The sequence below is a fragment of the Ovis canadensis genome, chromosome 19 (genome assembly GCF_042477335.2).
Source record: "Ovis canadensis isolate MfBH-ARS-UI-01 breed Bighorn chromosome 19, ARS-UI_OviCan_v2, whole genome shotgun sequence".
Taxonomy (NCBI): domain Eukaryota; kingdom Metazoa; phylum Chordata; class Mammalia; order Artiodactyla; family Bovidae; genus Ovis; species Ovis canadensis.
In genome coordinates, this window is record NC_091263.1 from 25709917 (window position 1) to 25726694 (window position 16778).

Sequence of the window (16778 nt, forward strand, 5' to 3'; positions counted from 1 at the left end):
GTTTGCCCAGAGGATTAGGGAAACACATAGAAGCAGGCAGAAGAGAGGCTGAAAATTTGGTAGTTTGGCCTACTGGCTTCAGGGAGAACATGCACTCCTTCCACTTTGAACAGGAGAAATAGTTTTTACTTGCTCCTGGGAGCTATGCCATCAGCTAGCATTCTACGGCTTCAGTCTGCCCATGTTTCTACCCCAGAGAGATGTGTCTCAGTTCCTTGAGAAACAAAATTGTCCCTTGCCTAGGGAGACCCAAGTGCAGGATCTCTGAGTTTCCACTTAAGTCTCCAAGATGCATGATGTGAGTCTCTTGATTTGCTGCTGTCTTCATATTTTACCTATAAGACAACTTCATTGCCAGCCTGGGGAGGGTCTTGCCTAAGCCAAGGCTTTACCAGTGCTTGGACTGCACGGCCCACTTTTGTTCACACCATTCCCCAAAGTAGGGGAGGCTACAGGTTGAGTATTCCATTAATCTCTTGCTGTATAACAAACTATCCCAAAACATAGTGGCCTAAGATAACAGCAGTCATTCACTTTATTCATGAATTTGAAATTTGTCAGGGCTTGGGCAGGGCAGCTCACTTCTGTTCTATGTCATGTCAGCTGGGGCAGCTCAGTTGGGCTGGGGGACCCACTTCAATGCTGGCTGACTCCTGTGGCCTTGAGTTGATACTGCTGGTCAGTTTCTGTCCATGTGGGCCTCTCCATGGGAAGCTTGGGCTTTCTTGCAAAGTAGTAGCTACATTGTAAGAGCAAATGCGCCAAGAGAACTCAACAGAAGCTTGAGTACTTGTGATGACTAGGCCTGGAAATTGCAAAGCACCGCTTTCTCTGCAGCCACAAATCTGCCTAGATTCAAGGGGTGGAGAGTTAACCCACCTCTGTATGGAAGGAGGTCAGGGTCACACTGTATAGAGTGCAACAGGAGACATTGTGCATTGATTTTTAGAATGTATAGTTGTCTATACACACACACACACGGTCTTCAACCCTGTCTCTGTGGTCTTCTTACTGCACCATCAACTCAGGAAATTTCATGGCGCTCACTCTTACAAAGTGTCATTGTCACTCACATTTGCTGCTGTAGACAGTGATGCACAGTGATGTCTAAAACAAGAACAACGTAGTAGCCACAAGCTCCCTGATTCTGTTATTTTTTTCATTTTGTAAATATGCAGGTTAAGTCCTGGATTAACTTCTAAGCTTGAGCTTATCTTCTCACCTGAGTTTGTGCTTAATTTTAGCTGATCAGTGTAAACACTCACCTAATGTGTGTGTGTATGTGTGTGTGTGAGTGAGTGTGCATATGGCAGACTCAGTGCTTACCTTTGTTGGATGGAAGTTCAACGGCATTGGAGGACTTAACAGCCAGAGAAGTTAGTTTGCAGGACAGGAAATAGAGAGTAGAGGACGAGGGAAAGTCCGACCAAAGCAACAAGTTCCTAACGGGGAGGCTCTGCCCTTGCTTGTAGCTGAGGGACAGTGCTTTGCTGGGAAGCTACAGGTCTGTGTTGGTGAGCAGGTTGTTTGCATTGGCTCACATTCCAGGGGTTACCCCATCTCTCAGAGCATGTGGGGTCCTCCACTGTTGGCTGGGCAGATTCTACACAGCAGGCTCTGACGGCACGCATGGGGGTGAAGAAGACCAATACAATCCCCCATCCTCATGGAGCATCATTTCAGCAGGGGAGAGAAACAGGAAGCACCTAATGATAAAATAAATTAGTTACAGTCAAGATGAGCAGTCAAAGGAAAAGTACATGAACCACCAGAACTTGTGACAGAGCCCCAGCTCTCTGAGGGCTCAGGGATGTGGTTTTGGTTTGCTGACTGAAGGGTGAGGACACATACCAGATGAACCTGGTGGAGGTCTTTGGGATCAGCCTATGAGGAGGCCTTGAGCTGTGAAGGTATAAAGGCAGACTGAGGGTGGTTGGCATGAGAGAGCCAGGGTGAGGGAGCTGAGGAGGGCAGGGACTGGATCTTGCCAGATTGTGTGCCACGGGTGGCTGTAGGTCACTTCCGCTTTGTCAGTTTTCACGTGCTACCCATCCCACTCTACCTCCAAAGGCGGGAAGTCAGACCATCTCTCGCCTGTAAAATGGGAGAAATACTTGCAAAGAGAAGCCTGTGACCAGGGGCAGAGCTGGGTTTAGTGGAGTCTAAAGGTTATTAGGATTTGGGAGGAGAGTTTCTTTTGGGGAAAATCCAGTAACATTATGAATAGAAAGTAAGATGCAAGACTGCAGTGGGAGCATGTCAGTGAGGGCCCTTCAGCCCAGAGTTTCATTATCTTGGTGGTGAAGCCACTTTTTGTGTTTCTCCTCATTTCTAACCTCAGAAAGCCTTCTACTTGCACCTGAGATATTCGTGTAGACCTCACATCCACTTTTTGTTTTCTCCTTAATTGAGATGGCCAATAAAGCACAAATGCCTTCTCTCAAAATCTTGGAAATTTGGCTCTCTTCTTGCCCCCAGTATTGTCCAAAAGAACGTGGGAATGTCCTCTTTCTGCCCGAGACTTTCATGAGTTTTTTTTCCCCCTACACTCAAGGCAGGGAATGTTGGCTGGGACACATTATTCTCTTGGAAATGTGACACAGAAATATGAATTTCCATAAGCAAAATTACTCTGTCTGGTTGGGTCTAGACTGTTCTTTGGCCGGCACATTTGCTGGAGTCCACATGGATGCTCTGAGAAGCTGCCCGGACTTGTCCTTGGGGAGGAAAACAGGTCACCTGGAACTGTGTTCTCTGTGTGTGTTGGAGGAGGATCCACACATATGAGGAGTGATGATGGGGAAGTAGAGTAGTGAATGTAGATGACAACTAAAAAACAACCACAGTCTTTTCTCTCCAGAATCCTACTGAAGCGGTTAGAGCAATGAACAATAATGAAGAGTCTCTGTCAGCATGGACGCAGGCAGCCTGAAACATCAGAGTTTCTGAGAGCAGATGGAGGGAGGGATGGACAAGCCCACTGGGTCCCACAGGAAGAAGAAAACTCTTAACTCCTCCCCAGAGCCACTCCTGATTCCTGGCCACTCTCCACAGAGAAGCCCAGTTCAGGCACACACTACAAGCCCCCTGGAAAGATGTCCAGTTGGGCACAGTGAGCACTGAGTCCCAGAACTAGGTGGGGTTTGGCCCTGAAGGCCCAGCCCTGTTAGAGAAAGGACACTCTGTCCGGATAACTACCAGCTGCCCCACCGAGACAGGAAATGGCACCCCACTCCAGTATTCTTGCCTGGAGAATCCTGTGGACAGAGGAGCCTGGTGGGCTGCTGTCCATGGGGTCACACAGAGTCGGACACGACTGAAGTGATTTAGCTTAGCTGCCCCACTGAGACAGGATCCCTTCAGCCTGTTGTGGTGCCCTCAGCCTCAGCATCTAATAATTGCCTTTGACTTTCCTGTTTGGAATTAAAATTATAACATGGTCTCCTCACTCTGACAGAACCCATCTCAAATACAGATTATCTGCCTCCCCAGGAGAGCAGAGGGACAGGTCCGGACTGTAATCTAAGAGTTCTTTGTCTTGACTGCGTTATTATTCACTCCTATCTGAGAGCATTTGAAGATCTTCTCAAAGATGGGAAGAACACCTGTTGGGTACATTTCTTGAAAAAACTACTTGAAGTAGCACTTGAATCGCCTGAGAAATGAATCAGATAAGGGGTGCGCTCTGTGGTCAAGAGCACCCCCGACTTGGATTTCCGGGTTAAGTGCTGAGGACTCCTTATTGTGGAGCCAGCTGGGTCCCTGGAGGCCGGGGGTGGGGGGGGGGGGCTTGTGGGAACTGTAGCAGTGGCGGGGCGGGGCGGGGGCTCAGCTATTCCCGCGAGACCACTGGCACATTAACGCGAGACCGGAGAGCGTGATGGTTAGAGGTCGCTCCCCGCCAACGGTTAGTAGGACTTTGGTCCTCTAGGTGGAGAGCGCAGTAAGAGGTGGCGCTCAGCCTCCTAGGCCTCTAGCCCTCTGGACTCAGGCAGCAGGTGAGCTGGACTCCGGGGACAGGCTGAGGGCTGTGTCCTGCAGGCTACAGAGCCATTGCCGTGGCCACCCATTGGCCTTGGTCCAGGCCTGGAGGAGGCGGTGAGCCTCTCCCCACCCCCACCTCGCAGTCTAACGGTGGCGGGCGTCCTCATGGGTCAAGGTCTGAGGAATCCAGCCCCCATTTGGGTGGCCTGAGGACCCTGAGGGCTGCCAGGTGCTGGGCGCCTGGCTCCCTCTGGGATGACGGCCAGGTGGGGTCTGGGGAACCATCTGTGAGGGCGTCTTGGGCTGAGATCCACCTCCTCAGCTGGGCTGGGCACTGGCGGGTCGACCTGGGCTGGAGGCTGGACCAGTGCTCCGGGCAGAGGGACAGGCCTGCTCGGGGACCCCTCCTCATAGTCAGGCCTGGCCCTTGGAGGTTAGACTTGGAAGTTGAGCCTTCGGACCTTGACAGAGAATAACATTGATTCCGGTGGGGGTTTATGAGAACATGGTGAGCTGACCTCAGGAAGAAGTTGACAGCTAACCCCACCCCTCCTTCACCTGTCCTCTAAAACAGCTTTGCTGAGAACTTTTGGGGAGTTCAAGAACTTTTAAGGCGGGAGCCACCTGTCTTCTTGCTTGGCTCTGTATTAAGCCTTTCTGTGCTCCAAACTCCAAATGTTTCGGTATTATTTGGGCTCAGTGCCAGTGCCCAAGTCTGGGCACACAGACGTGTGTTTGGTTACAGGCTCACAGGAAGAATTCCTGCTGATTTGGGAGGAAGTGATTGGTTGTTATTTACTCATTTGCCACTAACTCCTGTTCCCGCCCTTCCTCTCCTGTCTCCCTCACAGACTGTGTTTGAAAGGAATTGCCGATCCGAGGACTGTGCTGCCGACCTGCAGCTGCAGGGTCACCTGTTACTCTCCAGGTGAGCTGTGCCCCTTCTCCACCTTGTTCTAAGAAGTTCTGGCTCCAGGCTCAAAGTCTATATGTGCAAATTTCCCCACTGAAGAGGGTAAATACAGTTGGTGGGTTTAAAATGAATAGTTGTAGTATAAGAAAATTATACTGTAATTTTAACAACAGGTATTATTTTTTGGGGGGGGATGGTTTGGGTTTGGTTTTGTTTACAGTCTCACACGTCTCACAATTAGAATTTTATATGTCTAATTTTCCTGAGTATTTTTGATGTGTGTATGTTGGGAGATATATTTTAGGTTTACTCATTGTATTAAGTTGAACCATATGAAATGGCCAATATTTAATTGTTTGAGACAACTCATATGATCCAGTTTATTACTATATAAAGGTTCTTTTTATTTTTCTCACTTAAAGCATCTGCTTTAGCAATAAGTAAGGGTTCTGTGACAGGAGGGGGTGGAGGAGAGGTACAGCTGTCCTGATGAGGGGACAGATGGCCTCTCTCCTGGAGCAGGGCTTCCTTCCACAGGACGTGAGCCCTCTGCTAAAGGTGAACCTTCTGTAAAGGCCTTCCTGTTTTCTCTCCGTCAGCCTTTTATTTCAGTCATCTTTTAGGATGAAGACGCTGGTCCTGAGTCGTTTAGCCACATCAGAGAATGGGTTCCTTTTGAGACAATTCGTTCTGAGAAAGTTTTGACTTCCATACTAATTATTACCATTTCTCAACAATAGTCATTGGTGTTGATAGGTATCCTCTGAAATCCATACTGTATGCCTCAACTGTGAGAGTTAAGTTTGGGGGGAGTGAAAGAAATATCCAGTCATGAACCAGTAACTGCACTAGACACTTTTACTTCTGTTGACAAATAATCTACTATTCATCAAAGGAAAGTAATACTAAGATAATTCTTCATTTGTTTGCATTTATCAGGGGAAAGGTGATGTAAACCACCTCCCCAAACACACACACACGCACACATACATACTCCTCCAAATCTCTTAAATATTAATTGACATTACTTTTACTTAGAACTTAGTGTAGTACATTAAAGTAGTACATGTTTTTCCAAGCTTAGAAAATTATTTCAATTTGATAAGTGGATATTGGAATTTTTTTTCAGTGAATTGCACAAAGTGAAAGGTCTGTCTTTATTTTTTTAATATAAATTTATTTATTTTAATTGGAGGCTAATTACTTTACAATATTGTATTGGTTTTGCCATACATCAACATGAATCCACCACAGGTGTACACGTGTTCCCCATCCTGAACCCCCCTCCCCCCTCCCACCTCCCTCCCCGTACCATCCCTCTGGGTCATCCCAGTGCACCAGCCTCGAGCATCCTGTATCATGCATCGAACCTGGACTGGCAATGCATTTCATATATGATATTATACATGTTTCAATGCCATTCTCCCAAATCATCCCACCCTCTCCCTCTCCCACAGAGTCCAAAAGACTGTTCTATACATCTGTGTCTCTTTTGCTGTCTTGCATACAGGGTTATCATTACCATCTTTCTAAATTCCATATATATGCGTTAGTATACTGCATTGGTGTTTTTCTTTCTGGCTTACTTCACTCTATAATAGGCTCCAGTTTCATCTACCTCATTAGAATGGATTCAAATGTATTCTTTTGAATGGCTGTGTAATACTCCATTGTGTATATGTACCACAGCTTTCTTATCCATTTGTCTGCTGATGGACATCTAGGTTGCTCCCATGTCCTGGATATTATAAACAGTGCTGTGATGAACATTGGGGTACACGTGTCTCTTTCAATTCTGGTTTCCTCGGTGTGTATGCCCAGCAGAGGGATTGCTGGTCATAAGGCAGTTCTATTTCCAGTTTTTTAAGGAATCTCCACACTGTTCTCCATAGTGGCTGTACTAGTTTGCATTCCCACCAACAGTGTAAGAGGCTTCCCTTTTCTCCACACCCTCTCCAGCATTTATTGCTTGTAGACTTTTGGATCGCAGCCATTCTGACTGGCATGAAATGGTACCTTATTGTGGTTTTGATTTGCATTTCTCTGATAATGAGTGATGTTGAGCATCTTTTCATGTATGTGTTAGCCATCTGTATGTCTTTGGAGAAATGTCTGTTTAGTTCTTTGGCCCATTTTTTGATTGGGTCGTTTATTTTTCTGGAATTGAGCTGCAGGAGTTGCTTGTATATTTTTGAGATTAGTTGTTTGTCAGTTGCTTCATTTGCTATTATTTTCTCCCATTCCGAAGGCTGTCTTTTCACCTTGCTTATAGTTTCCTTTATTGTGCAGAAGCTTTTAATTATAATTAGGTCTCATTTATTTATTTTTGGTTTTATTTCCGATATTCTTGGAGGTGGGTCATAGAGGATCCTGCTGTGATTTATGTCAGAGAGTGTTTTGCCTATGTTCTCCTCTAGGAGTTTTATAGTTTCTGGTCTTATGTTTAGATCTTTAATCCATTTTGAGTTTATTTTTGTGTGTGGTGTTAGAAAGTGTTCTAGTTTCATTCTTTAACAAGTGGTTGACCAGTTTTCCCATCACCACTTGTTAAAGAGATTGTCTTTTCTCCATTGTAATTTTTGCCTCTTTTGTCAAAGATAAGGTGTCCATAGGTGTGTGGATTTATCTCTGGGCTTTCTGTTTTGTTCCATTGATCTATATTTCTGTCTTTGTGCCAGTAGCATACTGTCTTGATGACTGTGGCTTTGTTTAACATTAGTAAGAAGGATCTTCTGGAACCTATGAGAGAAACCAATTCTAAGGAAGGTTCATAAGTTATCAGATCACAACTTTTAGTTTTAGAAAAGTCTTCCAGAAAGTATTTTAGGGGAAAAGGAACATGAAACAAAAATATATGGATTTTTTTTTATCTTGAGGCAGTTTATATATAGTGGACATTTATTTTAGATCACTGAAAACTTCATGGGGTGGGAAAATATTCACTTGCTCTCAGTTTAATACTAGAAAAGTTCTGATGTTCTTGCTCCCTGTCAGTGCATGGTCAAATCCATCTCTGTTACATTGTGCTCTTCATATGTTAAGAAGTAAAACCCAAGGCTCGTGGTCATTATCCTTAAAGTTGGCTCTGTTGCCTGACCCTGGCCTCCCAGTATTGGTCAGAATTGGATCTGCTCTCTGGGCCCAGTTACCAGTAATACTAGAACAACTGGTGTGGTTGGCCAGGACCCAAAGTCCTATATGTATCAGCTAGATGGAACCACAGAAAAGTACTGTGTAACAAACCATTCAAAACTCAGTGGCTTAAAATCATTTTTTTTCTCCTGGATCTGTAGGTCGACTGAGGGTTGGCTGGTCCTGGCTTGATTTAGCTGGATCCTGGTTGACTTGCTTATGAATTTGGGGTTCAACAGAAGGGAGGGGGATCTCTACTAGGCTCAAGTGGCTCAGTTCAGCTCTACTTCATGTGTCTTTCACCATCCTGCTAGAACCAATGGCCTCAGTTTAGTTCAGTCGCTAAGTCGTGTCCGACTCTTTCCAACCCCATGAATCGCAGCACGCCAGGCCTCCCTGTCCATCACCAACTCCCGGAGTTCACTCAGACTCACGTCCATCGAGTCCGTGATGCCATCCAGCCATCTCATCCTGGGTCGTCCCCTTCTCCTCCTGCTCCCAATCCCTCCCAGCATCAGAGTCTTTTCCAATGAGTCAGCTCTTCGCATGAGGTGGCCAAAGTACTGGAGCTTCAGCTTTAGCATCATTCTTTCCAAAGAAATCCCAGGACTGATCTCCTTCAGAATGGACTGGTTGGATCTCCTAGCAGGCCAAGGGACTCTTAAGAGTCTTCTCCAACACCACAGTTCAAAAGAATCAATTCTTCAGCGCTCAGCCTCCTTCACAGTCCAACTCTCACATCCATGCAAGACCACAGGAAAAACCGTAGCCTTGACTAGACGGACCTTAGTCGGCAAAGTAATGTCTCTGGTTTTGAATATGCTATCTAGGTTGGTCATAACTTTTCTTCCAAGGAGTAAGTGTCTTTTAATTTCATGGCTGCAGTCACCATCTGCAGTGATTTTGGAGCCCCAAAAAATAAAGTCTGACACTGTTTCCACTGTTTCCCCATCTATTTCCCATGAAGTGATGGGACCGGATGCCATGATCTTCGTTTTCTGAATGTTGAGCTTTAGGCCAACTTTTTCACTCTCCTCTTTCACTTTCATCAAGAGGCTTTTTAGTTCCTCTTCACTTTGCCATAAGGGTGGTGTCATCTGCATATCTGAGGTTATTGATATTTCTCCTGGCAATCTTGATTCCAGCTTGTGTTTCTTCCAGCCCAGCATTTCTTATGATGTACTCTCTGCATAGAAGTTAAATAAGCAGGGTAACAATATACAGCCTTGACGTACTCCTTTTCCTATTTGGAACCAGTCAGTTGTTCCACGTCCAGTTCTAACTGTTGCTTCCTGACCTGCATACAGATTTCTCAAGAGGCAGGTTAGGTGGTCTGGTATAGACTCAGTATATTCTTCTCATGGCATGGCACCAGTATAAAAGGGCAAGCAGAAACATGCAATAACTCTCAAGGCATAGGCTTACAACTGGTGTATTCTTAACTTCAACCTTGTTCTAATGGTCACAGCAAGTCATGTGCCCAAACTCAAAACCAAGGGACTAGAAGTTATGCTTTGCCTTTTCAGTAAGAAGAACTACAGTCACATAGCAAAGGAGACAAATTTAGAGAGGGGTGAAAAATTGGAACCATAATGCAATCTATTCTGCTACATAAAGAGCAGTATCGCCCTGTTACTCTTCCGGTACCTTATAGTTTTGGGGACTGTTCCAGCCTTTTTTGTAGTTCCATCTTCCTACAACTCATACACAATACATAGAGATCGGTGGAGGAGATTTTTCAAATCTCCGAAGCAATATCTTTGGACCAAATCACTGAGCCTCTCCCTCGGATGAGTTATTTCCCAAAAGGCCGCTTGGTCTCTCAAAATAGCCTTTTGGCTGGATCCCCCATTAAACAAACCTTCATTATACTCTTGGGCCCATAGTTGCCCCCAAGGGAGCCATCAGAGAAACATAAACTGGTAATTGGATAAGTAGAGATACAAAAACCACGCCCAGGGTTTCAGTTACTTTGAATTTCACCAGATCTTTGTGCAGAGCCAGGCACAGAGAGAGAGAAGGTACAGTCAGTAAACTGCGTATGGAAGCCAGGGTCTGAATTTGGTTGACAAAGACTCAGTGGCTTGAACTAGAAGTCAGCTGATTTGGTTACTGTTATTGATTTGTTATTGCCTGGGATGGGGTGTACATTCCTTCATTGTTCAAATCAGGGAAGAAATTTGGGCCCTGCTCTCCCAAGTGCCCAGTGTGGGTGGGAGAGGACAGCTGGGTGCTGTCAGTGCCTGGTTAGTGCCAGGAGAGGGATAGATGGGTCATCATGGGGCCCTGGAGTAGCTTCCAAGAGAAGGAATCAAGGGGAATGCCTCCAGGCGTTCTGAGCAGAGGGAAAAGATGAGCAGAGGCACAGAGGCTGGAAGGGAGACTTGCCATGCAGATCTGCAGGCATCTGGGGTGAAGGAGGTGGTCAGGAGATATTTTTGGCATGAGCTCCTCTGCTGTAAACATCTTTGCCACAAGCGTTTTTGCTGCAAATGTTTTCAACATATAACTAATTGATTGTAAGGCAATTCTCCTGTAAAGAGAAAAAATAAAAGAGCATCATTAAATAGGACATAGTGGAACATTGAAAATGAATAATGAAAATTAAAAGACTTGCAAAACACAGAATATTTGAATACATTTAAAATGTGATTCATTTTCCTGTTGAGCATTGCACTTTTTCTTTTCTGTTAAGATTTCTTTCTCCATTTAGAGAGGCTCCAGTTTCTAAATACTCAGATGCACATTTGTAACTGAGCTTTGCATTGTGTTGTGAAAGCCTCTACACTGTTGTGTGTTCCTGGCATCTTGTCACATGTTCACTGATAGCCGTTCCAAAGTTCTATGGGAAACGTGGGTTCAACTCTGTACCTTCCAATCATCGAAGGATTTGCAAACTGATACGTTTTCATTTTCTAGGATAATAGGCAATCCAGCTTTACCTTTTCTTGTTTCATACTTCCAGTAAGTTTTATCACCAGGTTTCCTATCAAGTCAACTTATATAGTTGTTATCATCTACCACATTAAGACTGCCTGTATCCTTGTCACCTTATAGAACAGTATAAATGCTAAGATTTATGTGAGGTAAATCAACCAATTCTTTTATCTTTTATGGAAAAGTTGCCTTGTGACAAGTTAGTTATCTGGCAGAAAAATATTTGCCACAGAAATGCTTGTGATAAAGGTGTTTGTGGCCAAAATACTCAGCACTGGTCAGGAGGACACAGGAACATGTAAGATAGAGAAAGAGAGAGAAGCACCAGATTTGTGACACACCTATGAGTTTAGATTTCGTCCTGCAGCCAGTGGGGGTATAGCAGAATAATAGCATAAATGCATTTAACCTAATAGGAATGCAGGTGGGCACACCAAAGGGGTGGGGAGAGAGGGATAGGGGGAGAGAAAGGGGCAAGGACAAGGGGACTGAGGGCCTGTGGGTCATTGGGTTCTCTGCTCCACTGAGAGAAAGTGTGTCCAGCTTGACTTTTGAGTCAGCTACTCTCCCATGTGAAGAACCGACTCATTGGAAAAGACTGATGCTGGGGAAGATTGAAGGCAAAAAGAGAAGGGGGCAGCCAAGGATGAGATGGTTAGATAGCATCACCAACTCAGTGGACCTGAATTTGAGCAAACTCCAGGAGATAGTGAAGCATGGAGGAGCCTGGCATGCTGTAGTTCATAGAGTCACAAAGAGTCAGACACAGCTTAGTGACTGAACAACAACAACTCTACCATCATCTCAGTCATCCTGGCTCAGGTCCCTGGACATCACCTTGGTCTCAGTGCAGGAGCACCTAGACAAGGTTAGGCTTATGAGAGATATTTATCTCCATCTTGGTGCCTCCCCAAGGGTTTCCAGGGGCCAGTTTCAACAAAAATTTTTGCCTTTTGTGCTGTCTTTAGAGCCTAGCTCTCCTGTTAGCTGTGATCCACTGTATTATAAGGTTGAAGCCAAGGGATAACAGAGAAAAGTTCCTCCGATGACTGGGTAGACAGCACAGTGCAAGGTGTTGTGGGAAGCAGCCAAAAACCCATAGATTGAGGAGTCTTTGTTGTGAAAAAAGAGAGAAAGACATCTGGGAGTGATTGGGTCACCCCGAGTGGTCAGGGATCAAGCCAGGAAATGCTATCTGTAACCGGGACTCATGGATGTTTTTATTTTTCTCTCCAGAGAGCATGGATTCTGGCAGGCCTGTTGTCTCTTAAAACAAGCAGCTCTTCAATTAAGTCTACAATCTTTAATGGTCTTGAGCCTTGTTCTAAAACATGCCATTTCCAAAATGTCCAGGCATAAGGAGGAAGCTGTTTAGTTTCTTTAAATAGGACTGAAAATTCCATTTGTAAAATGATGCAACTATGTTTCATTTCTTTTGTCTGAATAGTTATAGTACCTAAGAGAATATCACACGTGATTAAGAGAAGGAAAAGAGAAATATCCACTATGGCAGCTAAGTTAAAAGAATTTTTTTTTTCTATATCTCATATGAGACCAGTGGAAATGTCAGTGCCTTCCGGCTAGGCAACTCCTATAATGAAAGAACTCTCAAGGGAAGTAAAAAGGCACAATGAGAATATTTATGAAGTTAGAAGAACCATCTAGTGACCACATATAATGGTCCTATGACTGACTGTAGCCTTAGTAATGCAATTATCTTGGTGGAGATGGGGGACCAAGTGCATTTCCCTAAACCCTTGGCGGGGAGGTTTTCATGGGTATCTCAGGTTTTCATGGGCATTTTCATGTCTACGGAAAATCAGTCTTCAAGAAGAGGATCAATATACCCAGGATCACGGTGAAGGATGGGATCGCCATTTAGAGTTTGAAGTAAATTGTTTACCTTTTTAAAAATGGCAAAAAGACCAGAATCATCAACTGCATAGCATAGCATAGAGGAGAAAGCAGTGGCACCCCACTCCAGTACTCTTGCCTGGAAAATCCCATGGAGGGAGGAGCCTGGTGGGCTGCAGTCCAGGGGGTCGCTAAGAGTTGGACACGACTGAGTGACTTCACTTTCACTTCTCACTTTCATGCATTGGAGAAGGAGGTGGCAACCCACTCCAGTGTTCTTGCCTGGAGAATCCCAGGGATGGGGGAGCCTGGTGGGCTGCCGTCTATGGGGTCGCACAGAGTCAGACACAACTGAAGCAACTTAGCAGCAGCAGCAGCATTGTCTTCTTATATGAAGGGGAAGACACTCCTGTTTATTGAGTTCCTACCATGCACTAGCTTCCCTATAGTGTTCTCTGCAGTATCTTACCAGCTGCACAACCTTGGGAAAGTTGTGTCACACCTCTGCCTCTGTTTTCTTATCTGTAAAATGGGAGTATAATAGCACCATCTTGCAAAGTTGTTTTGAGTAGTTAGTGAGTTAAAACATATTTAATTGCTTCTGAAAGCTTGGCATTATAGCAGACACTCAGTCAATGAGAGCTATCATTATTATTTCATTTAATCTGGTCAGTGACATTGAGAAGTAAATATTATTACACTTTTTTTTGGTGGGGAGGATGCAGAGGCTTGAGGAGGCAAGTTACTAATTCAAGGGCTCACAGTGGTCAGGGTAGAGGTGATCAAAGCTGGAAATGTCCAATTCTGCATCTTGCTCTCTTCTGTGCACTGTCCTCAGTTGCTGTTGGGTGTCATAATCAGCTGATTCTAGACAAGAAGGACCAAGGCTGGGGAGCTGGGAATAAAGCTTCCTTTGTGTAGAAAGCCCCAATTCAGAAAGGAGGTGGATGGGTGAAAAAAATGTGTCCTCAAAGATCCCTCCTATCCATCCAGTCATGCTCCCCCCTGTGATGTCTGACATGTGAGGTGCTGTTCAAAAGCTTTTCTCCCCAAAGACTGCAGACACCAGTTCTCCTGGGTCCAAATGATGGTTTAAGTATCAAGTCAGGATATTCTTAATGTGTGTAGGCTGGATTTTTCTCTCATTATTGTTACTGCTTTGTAAAGGAAGATGAATAGGACTGATCAGAATCCTGGAAAACTTTTGCCCTTGCCAGAATATTAGCCTTGTGATTCAATATTTTTTTCCCTTCACCGTCTGCCCGAGATGTGGGACCAAAAAAGTGCAGAAGAAGTGTGTTGATTGAGAGCAGCTGGCTTTTGTAGTGGCTGTTTCTGGAATCTCTGGAAACAGGAATGGTTTTTTTCAGTGGTATGTTCTTCAAAGAAAGGTGAAATGCTCCAACGAAAAGAACCTTTTGAATAAGAATCGAAGGATTCCTCATCTGCACTCTTCTCTTCTCCCTCCTCTGATAGGGGTTCTCTGAGGAGGCAGTAGGTGTCTCCCACACATTTCAGTACCACATCAAGATGAATAGGCTTGTGGGTGGTCCTTCTGTTATAGTTACCAAGGCAAAGGGTGAGATATAACTCCCTAGGAAGGGGACGAACAGAGTAAGGCAAACAAAGAGACATTCACACACTGGAAGAGGTAGTAAAGGGTGCAGTACTTTTGCAGAATACGTCTACTCACCTGATAAGTGATAAACTGCTGATACATTTACCTACATGGCAAATATCAATGGAGTACTTCTCGTGGAGGTACAGGCTTGGTGGAAACGAATATAATCTGCTGCATCATGGTGCTCTTGATCTAGAAGGGGAAACACACATGGAAACAGTAATTGTAACTCACTGTGGTTGTTATCATCATAGGAACATGAGGGAATTCCTTAGAGGCACAAGGAAAGAGGCCCTCCACCCTATCCGAGTTTGACTTCTCTCTCAAGCAGACCCTCAGGCAAGGATTTGGGTGTAAATAATTTGAGAAGTGCAGGGAACAAAAGTAGAGGAGTAAAGAAACTTAGAGGGAAGCCTACTATTAAGGGTGCACTATACAACAGTGAGTTGGACTGTGAAGAAAGCTGAGCGCCGAAGAATTGATGCTTTTGAACTGTGGTGTTGGAGAAGACTCTTGAGAGTCCCTTGGACTGCAAGGAGATCCAACCAGTCCATTCTGAAGGAGATCAGCCCTGGGATTTCTTTGGAAGGAATGATGCTAAAGCTGAAACTCCAGTCCTTTGGCCACCTCATGCAAAGAGTTGACTCATTGGAAAAGACTTTGATGCTGGGAGGGATTGGGGGCAGGAGGAGAAGGGGACAACAGAGGATGAGATGGCTGGATGGCATCACTGACTTAATGGACGTGAGTCTGAGTGAACTCTGGGAGTTGGTGATGGACAGGGAGGCCTGGCGTGCTGTGATTCATGGGGTCGCAAAGAGTCGGACACGACTGAGCGACTGAACTGAACTAATACACCAGTGTATCAGTTAGTTATTGCCTGTAACTTCATGCCTTGGGGAAAAACACCATTTATTCAGCTTCAGATTCTGTGACTCAGCTGTTTGGGTCTTCTGGTCTCATGGGCTTCCATATGGACCTGTAGCCAACTTCAGGTTGGCTAGGTGTTGCTGTTGGGGGCAGGGAAGGGGTCCAAAAACTAGAACTCAATGCACAAGATCTCATGAGGTCTGTCACAAAACTGGTCTGTTCTCACTTTTTGCCACATTCTGTTAGCCGAAGCAAAGTCACACACAGGGCCAGCAAGATTCAGGGGATGGGGAAATAAACTCTGCATCCTGATGGGAGGATCTGTGTGTCAGAAGACAAAGGATGTGAATAAAGAGGCTACCAGTTAGCCTATCATGCCCAGGTGGCACAGGGGATATTGGATCTTCATCCTGCAGGGAAACACTGGGGAATGATGGGAAATGCACAGCTTAAAATGATTGCCTCTGAGGGGTAAAGGGGATGGGTTGTTTGTACATCAGCTATGGAGAGTCATTGGTTGAAACCTACTCTAGGCTTGGGTGGGCCCTTCTAGCCAGCGACAGACAGCAGCCGTGTTCTCATCCAGAAAGGTTCAGACCCTGGCACCTGGAAATCCACAGGAACATTCGAAAAAGTCTCACGGGGGTGATAGGGGCATAGATGATATCTATTCACCCACTTTCTCAAAGAATCTCAGTTGATGAATTCATTCTGGAAATTTCCAGTGAGAGCATCAAAAACCACGTTTTGACACCGAAGCTTCTCTCCACTGTCTTCCTGGGGATGCTTCCTTTCCACGTTTCCACTCCTGACTTTCTTTGTTACCGTGGTAACTTGATTTCCTGTTGTGTTTGTCCGCATCTCAGTTTCTGTTGTCCCTTCTCTCCCAAGCATCACTATGCTTTGCCCACCTACTGAAGGGAATTTGGCTGTAGGGAATACCTGTAAGTCAAGTACAGGGCTGGGAGCTTTGTCCCCCATTTTCCTGAGGACAGCAGAAACGGCAGGTGAGGGAAGTGTCTGCAGCACATGTTGTGCAGAGAGGATCTGACCTATGCCCGGTCCGTCATTCAGGAGGGACCTGGGTGGAGCTAGGCCACACAGCTGCGCAGTTTTGCAGCCCTGACTGCAGCCTGACTCGGGAGAGGCACAGACGGCTGGCAACTCCACTGTCCTACAAAGTAACTCTGACAGGATGGAAACAAGCCCAGCTCGCTGTTTATTTGTGGTTAGTGATTCTCATGGATAGAATAGTATTTCAGCAGCAGAACAAGAAGCTGGTGGGCAGGGATTTGAGTCACTTTTCTGGGGTTAGAAAGAAAGTTCAATGGAGCAGCAAGAGAAGAAGAAAAGCCCCGTGGGAGGTTCCTGAGGCCAAGTCCAGTGTTTTGTGGCCTCTGACTTTAAATGGCCCTGGTGGCCTGGGGAGCCCTTGCTCTCACAGTGCCGTGCTGCAAACCAGGTGGG

General features: G+C 45.4%; 1 protein-coding gene across 1 annotated transcript in view; it reads left to right on the plus strand.

Annotated features, from left to right (window-relative positions):
• ITGA9 (integrin subunit alpha 9) overlaps window positions 1-16778 on the plus strand; it is a 368409-nt gene that overhangs the window by 190795 nt on the left and 160836 nt on the right. Inside the window, exon 17 of the mRNA XM_069561451.1 lies at window positions 4836-4912. Within this exon, the coding sequence (XP_069417552.1) occupies window positions 4836-4912 (77 nt within the window). The remainder of the gene's footprint in view (window positions 1-4835; window positions 4913-16778) is intronic.